The sequence below is a fragment of the Arachis hypogaea genome, chromosome 3, assembly GCF_003086295.3.
Source record: "Arachis hypogaea cultivar Tifrunner chromosome 3, arahy.Tifrunner.gnm2.J5K5, whole genome shotgun sequence".
Classification (NCBI taxonomy): Eukaryota; Viridiplantae; Streptophyta; class Magnoliopsida; order Fabales; family Fabaceae; genus Arachis; species Arachis hypogaea.
This window is the reverse complement of record NC_092038.1, coordinates 137,191,461-137,202,888: the sequence shown is the minus strand read 5'-3', so window position 1 is coordinate 137,202,888 and position 11,428 is coordinate 137,191,461. Positions and strand designations below refer to the sequence as shown.

General features: G+C 31.6%; 1 protein-coding gene and 1 long non-coding RNA gene across 2 annotated transcripts; one reads left to right on the top strand and one right to left on the bottom strand.

Annotated features, from left to right (window-relative positions):
* Positions 1-2,471: 2,471 nt before the first annotated feature.
* On the top strand, positions 2,472-3,767 carry LOC112734304 (probable 3-hydroxyisobutyrate dehydrogenase-like 2, mitochondrial). The gene has a single exon (XM_025783561.3). The coding sequence runs from the start codon at positions 2,587-2,589 to the stop codon at positions 3,514-3,516; it is 930 nt and encodes a 309-aa protein (XP_025639346.1). The 5' UTR covers positions 2,472-2,586; the 3' UTR covers positions 3,517-3,767.
* A 4,734-nt stretch (positions 3,768-8,501) lies between these two features.
* On the bottom strand, positions 8,502-10,210 carry LOC112734303 (uncharacterized). Its single transcript, XR_003168345.3, has 4 exons — positions 9,930-10,210; positions 9,622-9,685; positions 9,356-9,471; positions 8,502-8,859 (listed from the first exon to the last, which is right to left on the bottom strand). It is a non-coding gene; the product is annotated as an uncharacterized lncRNA (long non-coding RNA).
* Between the last annotated feature and the right edge of the window lie 1,218 nt (positions 10,211-11,428).

Genomic DNA, 11,428 nt, shown 5'->3' with positions numbered 1-11,428 from the left:
TGTCTCTGAGTCAATGACTACATATGCAATGGGAAAGATCTGATTGTTAGCATCTTGTTCCACTATTGTAAGCAATTGTCCACCGTAATAACCTTTTAGGAATGTACCATCAAGTCCAATAAATGGACTGCAACCTTGTATGAAACCTTTTTTGCAAGCGTTAAAACATATGTAGAGTCTCTTGAAGATCGGGAGGGAATTAGGCATAGGGGTAGTGTCCATATCAATAGTTGCTCCTGGGTTAGCTGTCAACAGGGCAAGAATGTAATCCCTCAACTCAGCATACTACTTCCTCTCTGAGCCCTCAATATTCTCCCTTGCCTTCTTCATTGCCCTCTGTATTTTCTTGTAGTTGATGGTTACATTGAACTCTCTCCTAAACCATGCCTCAGCTTCAGAGGTTTTAAAGTCCCTTTGGTCCCTCAACTTCTCCTCCAGCTGTTCAATAACCCACTTTCTATCAGCTGATTTGTTGGTGTGGCTTCGTGCACAAACATGTTGGTTAACAAACGTCTTTACTTAAAAACTCTTTGGTTCATTAGACCTTGAACAGTAGATAGTCCAAGGACAGTTGGCCTCACAACAAATTGCCTTACACTTCAAAGGTTCCAATCGGCTAAACATGATACTCCTTTCAATTTGTATATTGAACTTCCTAACAGCTCTTTTAAATTAGTCCATAGTTTTGAATTCCATCCCCAGCTCTAAATGTACTGAGCCAAAAGCAGCATTCGGGTTCCCTTGAGACCAAACAGTACGCTCTGCCTCATAGTCACTATCACAGTCTACTGAATAAGGGCTGTGCAGCTCCTCAGACTCATACTGATGGTAATCTGGGTCAGAGTCGTCATCATCATCACTCTCTGATGACTCACTGGTTGCACGAGGGACAAATATTTTTGGAGCTTCACCTATGCCTCCTTGCACAAAGGTCTGTCCACTAGGAGCTAGCCTCTTGTAAGAATTTCTTCTGTTCTTTTGTTTTGTTCTTGATTCTTGGGTAGGGACCTCATCTTGTTCAAGGTTAGGTTGTGATTGAGTTCCAGGTTCAGAATGTGTTGGTGGTGCAGTTTGAGTGGTTTGGGTTTGGGCCACAGGAGTTGTATGTTAGGTTGGGCCACATGTGGTGTGTGTTGGGTTTGGGCCACATGTGTTGGATTAACTTGGGCTGTGAGTGAGATTTTTTTGGACTTGGACTGTGGGTGAGATTGTTTTGCTGGTTCAGATTGTGTGATTTTTTATTGTCTTTTCCTTGGGTTGGTTCTCTTCATTGAAGGTAATGAACTCTGGGATGACTTCTAGCCTAGTGTTGTTAGTTTTCTTGGCCTCGGAATTCTGGCTGGTTTTTGAGTCCTTTGTGCCATCTTCTTTATCCTTCCACCAGGTGATTTCACACTATCTGCATTTACATTGGATGGTTCTGTTTTAGGGCTAGGGACCTCTTCTGCATCTACGTCAACCACCTCAACCTCAGTTGGAATGTCTACCGTATGCTCTCAATACACATGTACCACCCTATCATCATTTGTAATTGCATCCTCATACATGTTCACCACATCTCTATCAAGCCTAAGTAGCTTAAGAGCAACACCACCTCCGGCATCAGGTTTTTTCCAGTAAAAATCCTTCCAGTGAATATATCCCAAATCCTTGAACAATCCCTCCATGAAAAACAGGTTCAGCGTATCCACATTGACTCTAAGTATTAATGATACTTGACCACAGTTGTATACTGTAACCCCTTTTGAATTTCTCTCCAACCTCCCCCCGTGGTGATACACTAGCGTGATGTGACTTGACATCTACGAAGAAAAATAAAACCTTCATAACCACAACTAAACCCAGTAAAACCATCATTTTTTTTGGACAACCACAAACTAGTAACTAAACAAAGATCAAATAGCATGTTTGATCATCATAGGTACAATGGAAAGTTCAAAAGATGTTACCTTTAGATCGTCCCTGACTACCGTTGCTGTTGGTGGTGTGGGTTGCCTTTCTCGAGTACTCCTCCAACGATCAACTGAGTCACCACTTCAGAGCAATGTCATTGCCTCTCTGCTAGGACTCTCTAACTCTCTCAACGTGCAAACTATGTTACATTAAACACCAAGAAAACCTTGAAGGTTCATAATTCAATAAAAGAGAACGAAGGGTTTCAGCCTTAATTTTACCTAATTAATCATTAAAATAAAATATTTTTTTTGAGTTGACACTAAATGGCCAGCTCACTAAATCTGAACGTGCCAATAAAGACAAAATAGAACCAAGTGTCCACTCAAACTAACCACATCACATGCTGATGGCCGAAATGGTAATTATGTCCGTCAGAATGTATAATTAGTGTGCACACGTGACTCATTAAATAATTCAAGTGTATTACTATCCAGTCTATTGCATATGAACTTTCAGTTGTAATTTTGTTTCTTCTTCCAAAACTAATTAATAGAAGAAAAAAACAATACTTTTAACAGCCTTCTAACCTTTCTTGTTAACAAGTGCGAAATTAGAAGAGCATCCAAAACACACCAGAGTGGCCAGTGCGCACTCCAGTCTGACGAGCATCTTCACTCGGTACCAAAGAAAATGGGAACGCCGTACCCGATGCCCATTGATCCATCGAAGACCAGAATTGGATTCATCGGAATCGGAGTTATGGGCGCCGCTATGGCCTCCCGCCTCATCTCAGCCGGCTACAACCTCTCTTTCTACGCACGCGACCCATCCAACCCAAACTCCCTCTCTCTCCAATCAAAGGGCGCAACCCTCTCCCCTTCCATCTCCGCCCTCTCCCAATCCTCCAACATTCTCTTCACCATGGTCGGTCACCCCTCCGACGTCCGCTCCCTCTACCTCGACGGCCCTCACTCCATCATCTCTTCCCTAAACCCTAACTCCGTCACCGTCGACACCACCAGCTCCCACCCGGACCTCGCCCGCCAGATCTTCTCCGCCGCACGACAACGCTCGTCCTGGTCCGTCGACGCGCCGGTCTCCGGCGGCGACATCGGCGCCAGGGACGGAAAACTGGCGATCTTCGCGGCCGGAGATCGCGACGTGGTGGAATGGCTGCAACCGTTGTTCTCGGTGATGGGAAAAGCAACGTACATGGGAGGCGCGGGGTGCGGACAGAGCTGCAAGATCGCGAACCAGATCACGATAGGAGGGAACCTGGTTGGGATAAGTGAGGGTTTGGTGTTCGCGAAGCGCGTGGGGCTGGATCTGGAGAAGTTCGTTGAGGCGGTTAGGGAAGGCGCGGCGGGCTCGAAGGCGATGGAGCTTTTCGCTGGGAGGATGATTGGGAGAGATTTCAGGCCAGGTGGTTATGCTGAGTATCAGGTTAAGGATTTGGGAATGGGTGTGGATGTTGTTGAAGGTGGTGATGATGAATCTTGTGTTGTGCTTCCTGGTGCTGCCATCTGTAAGCAGATTTTTCAGAGTATGGTTGCTAATGGTGATGGTAAGCTTGGTGGTCAGGGTGTTATAACTGTTATTGAGAGGATCAATGGCATGTGATGTTTGTTAGTTAGTTAGTTAATTATCAATGTAAAATTATCACTATGACTCTACCCAATAAGATTGCATGATTTGCATCACGCATTCACACTCTTAGTAGGAATCCAGTATAGGAAGCACTAGCAGCTTGCACTAGTTCACGTTCAAAGTTGAAACAAATATATTTGCCAAGACCAAGAGTACATGATAGTATTGCAAGTGTAAATTGATAGCTAGTTAGTAATGTGTGGCTGCCTCATGAATTCCTCTCACCTAGATCTTTGACTTTTGAGTGAATTCATTCCATCTGCGTTTGCTTATTCAAAATTGGGCTTCATATCACTCCACAGACTAGACGAAATTTTGTGTCCGACAGAAAAGGACAAATAGTCATTGATCTTTTGATCCGCAAACATTTAGGTTTTCGATAATTTGAAAATATATTTAAGTCCTTGATCTTTTTAAAATTTAGACTTATCAATCACTCATGTTCATTTAAATTATTGACCTTTTCAAAATCTAGACTTATCGATCCCTTATGTTCACTTGGGTTTGTCAGACTCAACAGAAAAATCTGATATGGTTGATACAAATGCACACATGAAAAAATTTTTAAAATTGGACAAATTAAACTCAGGGATCGATATGTCTATATTTTGAAAAGGTCAGGTACTTAAATATATTTTTAAATCTTTAGGAATTTAAATGTCCAAAGACCAAATAATTAGGGATCTATTTGTCCTTTTCTATATGTGTTTTCCTTATTTTGTTTTAGTTGGGCCTTTCCCCACACATGTAATAAAAAAAAATGCCTTTGCAAGATCTCACAAGTCTCAAAATCCTTGCACGATCAAAAGTGTGGGCTGAAATCAAGTGTTATTGGACATACACTCAAGTTGATTTGTTAAGAAATTTGTTGTCAAGTTGGGGTAGCTCTTCTATTCTAACATCAGAACCCCATTGACCCAATAAAAAGTTGGCATTCCCCCAAAAAAAAAAAGACAAAAAGTGTTGGGTATACGAAGATGGAACATGATAAAAATTTAATTGTGTTTTGGTTTGGAGACACAATTTTATCGCTTTCTTTAAAGAGTCCCTATTTACTATAGATTTGATGATAATACTCTCTTAAAATATAATAAAACTTAAGAATTTTTTAATTAGTAATATTAAAATTTTTTTAACTCTCTTTAACAAAATAAATCTCTTAATAATTGAGTAAAATGTACAGTTAATACTTGTATGTTTGAAATAATGGAGAAAGACATATTTATACATATTGTACGTAATAATTATAATTTGCTACATATACAAATAATTGTGTCTATTGTTAATAAATACAATGTTTTAAATATACATAATTCTTTAAGAATTGTGTTTTTTTAACCAATAAATACAATATTTTAAATATAGATAATTTTTAAAAAATTATGTCCTTTTAACCAAATGATATTAATAACCATTTATTAAAAAATTTCGTCTTGTTTGGTTTATCCACACGCACTCGTTACATGCATAAAACGTTTCCAAATTTCAATTGTTCAGAAGTTTAGTTGGAGAATTGCAAATCATGAATCATGGTTTTTTTTTCTTTTAAAAAAATCATATTTAATTTATATTAGAAATATAAATTAAATATGTTTCTTTTATTTTTTTGAATTGAACGCATTAGAAAAATCAAATTTTCTTATATCTAATTCTCTTAACTAATATTTTTAGAACTTTTAAACCTAAGGTTTAATAAATTTTGTTCTTTTTTTCTTTTTATTTGGTTGAAAAATAAATTATATATAAATTTTTCGTTAGTTGAAAAAAAGTCTAATTAGTTAGGCCTTTCTAAAACGGCACTAGACATTTAATAGAGCCGCGTGTGCAAGTCTATTAGCTATATTTATTTTGGTTGTTTACCGTATTTTTTAGTTTGATAAAAAATTTAAATTTTATTTAAATTATCGATATTTATTTAGGTAGATAAATTTAAATTGATTGATTATTAGCTATATTTAATTAAAAATATTATTTATATATTAAAATTAATTATAATATTTATATATAAATATAAATATAATAATTTATTTTTAATATATATTTTATATTAATAAATTATTTTAATAATTAATTTTAGTATATATCTAATATCAATGATATATAGTTACCAATTTGAATACATTTGTAGACTTTATCTTCCTCAATCATGAAATTCACGGATCAATAATTGCTTGTCGTGCCACAATTCTTTATGGTTGACGAAGGAAGGAAGACTTATTTCATCGTAAATTCGTAACTATATGGACTTATGGAGTAATGTTACTACAATTTACTCTTTGTTGAGCAACTAATTATTTGACTATGTATACAACATTATTACAACACACAATTGTAATCATTTGGAACGCTATATCACCGACGTTGCAATGCAACAAGTGGCTCTGATTCTGGATTCAGAATTTCTAAAAGCTTTTTACATATATAATGATCGAAGACAGCATCAATATATATGTTTATCTTATCCATCCCTTTTTCTCCGCATATAGCATCAATCTTTATCTCATGCTAATTCAGGTGTGGTCCCCATATATATCTAAACAAAAATGACATAGCTGGTTTCAAGTTAATGTGGCCGCACATACTTTAATGATGAAAAATGTGTTTGTATTTACGTGATATGTTTATACCCACCGAATCCATTCTATAGATTTTGTGTTATTATTGGTACGTACCATATGTAGCAGGCAGATACTATTGCACGTACGTTAAGTGAACAATAAAATTATGGTCAATTATAATGTACACATCTAAATTTATACAGATTTTATTATAGAGATTCCATTTTAGTCACAATCTAAGTGACACATGTATATGATGATACAAGAGTGATGTAAGTTAGAGAAATATCTTATCAAAATATTTTAATACCATTAGTTAGTTAAGCATTTGATTAAAAGAACTAAGTAGATAGGATTATGCTAAATATTTGTATTAATTGATTGATATTAATTTATATATCTCATAATTAATTAGGGATAAAATTTTAAAATTCAAACTAAATTATAAAATTTATTACTTTTTAATGTTCACAATCAACAACCACACTTTTAAAAATATTTCTATAAGGAAAAGTCTATGAGACCAGCAACTTTTGTGTTTTCTGGCCGGTACTTAACCATCAAAATAAAAGTGAGTGATTTTTCACTATTAGATATAATCTCACACCATTAAAAATACTATTGATGGCCAATTAATGGTTACAAAGCCCCCTAACATTCCTCTTATCATTATTATGTATTTCTAAGCTTAACAAAAAGAATTTATCTAAAAAGTATCACAAAAGGCATTTGTTATCGGTTTATTATTAATAGTAAATTTTGTAAATTTTTTTAGAAGTATTGATTTCTAACTCTTCAATATAGAAGTTTTTTAAAATTAAACACCTTATTATCAAGTGATCTATGTTGTTAAATGATAGGATTGTTAAAATAGTTATAAGAATTGAACCAATAATCGATGAGTCGTTAGTTAAATTGGTTGAACCGATTTTATATAAATAAAAAATATAAAATAGTCAAAAATCTAAAATTAAAATTTAAAATACATATCTTAACTAATATTTTAAAAACAATTATGCTTCAACAAATTATAATCAATAAGTTATAATCCGGTTATTGTTAAATAAGTATATAAAATTTTAGAATTTTTCATGATAAAAGTTTTTAAATTTTTTTTATATTAAACTATATTGTTATATACTATATGTATTTATTAAAAAATAATATTAATAAATATCATATAATTATAAAAAAATAACTATATTGTAATTAATAAAATTTTTTTATTTTTTTTATACATATTTAATAATATTTATATTAATAATTATGAATAATAAAAAAAATAATTAATTTAAATATAAGTAAATGTAAAATTAAAATAATATTTAAAAAATTATTATATAATTTTACTATATTATTAATAATTAGCATATAAAATAATAAGAAATATCGTGGTTTAGCAATAAGGAGAGCATTCTTATAGTATATTTTTTTTTCAAATCAATAATATTACTTTTGTTGATTCATATTTTATAATTTTTACAGTACCCTTTTTAATACAAGAGTCTAATATTTTTTATTTAATCAAGGTTTAAGATTCACTTTTAACTTGGTTATAATCTATTAAATAATGAATTATTTTTACCCATAACATCAAAATATTAAATTATAATTTAGTGATAATAAATAAATAAAATAGTTTCCAGTTTTGATATTCCAATTTTTTTACATATTTATTTCGTTTATCCTCTAAAAAAAATTGATTGTAAAGTATAAATAAACTTTTTTAATTATTATACACAGTTATATGATATATTACTAACAAAAAAATTAAAGAATATATTCTAACAATTTAAATTTTTTTATAAAATCTAGAATTTATTTATGTCCTTTATTATCAAACAGATTATTTAACATATACTACAGGAAATAATTTTAATTATAATTAAGGAATATTACTTTTATTTTTAACTGAAATAAGTATTTCTTTTAAAAATGATTTAATTATTCTGCAGGTCCCTATAGTTTTACCGAATTTTTAATTAGATTCTTATACTTTTTTTCTTTTTAATTGGGTCCCTATACATTATTTTTTTTTTCAATTTAGTTCTTGTTAACGTTAAACGTCAAAAAAATGTTAGTGAATTGTGAAATTACTTGTATACCCTTAGGGACCTAATTGAAAAGAAAAAAAAAAGTATAAGGACCTAATTGAAAATTCGATGAAATTATAAATATTCAAAGAAAGATATTACTATAATCCCTATTCAATGATTTTACGAAAAGAAAAATATTCCTATAATCTCTTTTATTTTGTCACTATCATTCTTTTGCTTATTGATATACAAATTGTACCAAAAATACCTTCTCTTTTTTCTTGATTTTTAAAATACCTTATCTTAAGAACATACAAAAAAAAGTAATGGATAAAATGAAACAAAAATAGTAGTAATAAGTATATATAAAATTCAGCTTCTATCATTCAAGTATTCATTATGATCATATAACATTTTACATCTGTGTGGATTCATGGAATATAATTTGTCTTTATCATATCATGGTACTCCATAAAAATCACAAGACTATATAATTTGTGTTATTAAAATTTGAAATTTAAAAACAAAAACCATAAAAAAACGTAATTTTAGTGTAATACAGATAATTTAAAAATTAGTTCTTGTGTTGCAACCTCTCATTCTCTGAACCAGCATAGGGATCAACAATAACAAAGGATCAACAATAACATTGATAACTGTCGGTTTCTGAGCCGAAAAAATTTTTGAAAGAGCAATGTCTGTAACTGGTACCGAACCAATGTCTAGATTGAAAAAGAAAAAAAAAGATTAATCATCACACAAATTGAACCATTATATCAAAAATGATCATTTTAGAGGTTATATCAAAAATTGACCATAGTGGAGTGGGGGAAACGTTTTGATAATACCAATCAAAACCATTTGATACATGAATCAAGAAAGGAAAGATTTTCTTAAACAAGAAATTATTAATTTCAAAGCATTAGATACAAAACAACTTTAAAAGCAAAATCCAAAGAAAATTTATTATGCTGTGTTTTTGTTTTTGCTTATTTAGAATCACAAGCTACTTAATCAAAGAGTATGGCTTTTATAATGTTGCCACCCAACTTAATTATCTTTTATATAATATATATAGATCAATCCAATACTAACTAATTAGTAATCCTCTTGTAAGGACTATTCTTTGCCAAAGAGATTAAGGGATGTAATTAATAGTCAGAGGTAGAAAATATAATAAATTAATAGCAGACGATTAAATCATTCCATGTGACTAACCTTCCTAGAATCACTAGGATTCTCAGCATAGATTAGATGCAGAGGTGGGAAGAGATCACATCCAAAGGCTCATAAACTTCGTGTCCCAGTTTATCTATGTTTTTCTTGCTAAAATCCTATAAAAACACTCAAACAAAGTCAAATGACTTATTAGCATTCATTCATCATTCTACAACAAGATTTAATAACATATATACATACATGAGCACCATCAAAAAATAACATTAAAACAAAAAAAGTGGTTTTATAAGTTAGATGAAGCATACCTTTTTCGAGAGCAATTGTAACAGAAGATGGATGGGGAACATTAAACAAAATTCAAAGATAAATCTGACAATTAAACAAAATTAGAAAATATGAACAATTAAACAAATTAAACAAATTCAGCAAATAGAAACAAGAAGATAATCAAACAGGAGGTATTAAACAGGAACAAAATAATTAAACAAATTAAACAAATGTTCATTCAAAAAAATTTAACAAACTCACATTCAAACAAGAAAAGAAACAGGAACAGAGAGAATCAAACATAAACAGAAATAGAAGTTGAAACAAAAAAATCAAACAAACTCACATCAAATTCAATGGGGACGGCGCAGCGACGGGATGCCAACAAAAGGGACGGCGATGACAAACGCGTGTGAATAAGCGAAGGGAATGGCGACGACGAACGCGAGCGAAAGGGAGGCGAAGGGAATGGCGATGGAGGAGCGGCGTGGCATTCTGCGAGTAGTGGAACACACCAGGGTTACGATAAGTGACGGCAGACGACCAGCGACGGATGCCAAGCGGAGGAAACGCGGCGACAGGGAAGCTCAACGAAGAACATAGGACAAGGTATGAGTGCGGTGCAATGTGAAAGGGTATTTTGGAATTTTAAAAAAATTAAAGTCTCTTTAATTTGGTTTTTAATTTTAACAATGAGAATATTTATTTTTTTAATGGAATATTTTGTTATTTTAAACATTTTTGTCACGGTAAGAATTAAATTGAAAATAAAATTATAGTATAGGGACCCAATTAAAAAAAAATATATATAGGGACCTAATTAAAAATTTGGTAAAACGATAGAAACTAACAGAATAATTAAACCTTTAAAAATCAATGAAGAATGCATAACTTGTAAAACCATTTTTTAATTTTTGTTTTAATGAAAATATTAAAGAAGTAGAAAGATTCCTTGTGATTCCACAATTCAACTCTTCATTAATATTGTAACTACACACCGACAGTCACAAAGTTAAAATTACCTAACTCCATCTATTTTATTACGGTTTAATTATACAATAAATAGAACATTGTTAACAACTTAACATCCCAAACTTTCCCAACATCACTAGTCCACTTATGAAAACTAACACGTGTCTTTTAAAATAATCACAAATTAAATCTGTATAAAATCTGTACCGTATAATGACCTGAAATTATATTAAGAATGAATGATAGTGTGTGGTGATATATAATTCTTAGTCAAAAAACATCATAACTCAATCATCTACACAAAATAATATGACAAAAGTTAAACACATGAATGAATATGTGTAAATCAAAATTAGTCACAAAATTTAGCTATGGATATAAAATATATATTAAAATATAAATATAAAAAATATATATATATTTCTCGTGTAACGTGCCACGGAAGGCAAAAAATTGGACGAGTGTTGGGAAGAACTTAGGTAGACTGAATATTTTGAAAAATTTTAGGTTAAGTATTTTTTTCGTCCTTAAAATTTTGGGTTAAAATTAAAATTGTTTCAATTTTTTTTGTATTAAAATTATTATCAACGTTACAAAAAAATATTATAAAATTGTCCTTTTGTCCATAAATAATATTTTTATCATAATTTTACCTTCAAAAAAATCCTCTCCCCATTCCTACTAACCCCAATCCCTTTCATCAATCATCATCATCACCGAATTTTTCTCTTTTTTTTTTTTTAGATTTCTACTCCCTCACCAAATTACGTTTAACTAAAAAAAATTATAAAATAAAAATAAAAAACAAGAGGCAGAGAGCATTTAAAAGGGTGAGAGGGAAGTAGAATTGAAGTGAAAACTGGAAAGCATTAA

Coding starts and splice junctions, on each gene's coding strand:
- LOC112734304 (XM_025783561.3), top strand. CDS start 2,587: ATGGGAACGCCGTACCCGATGCCCATTGATCCATCGAAGACCAGAATT.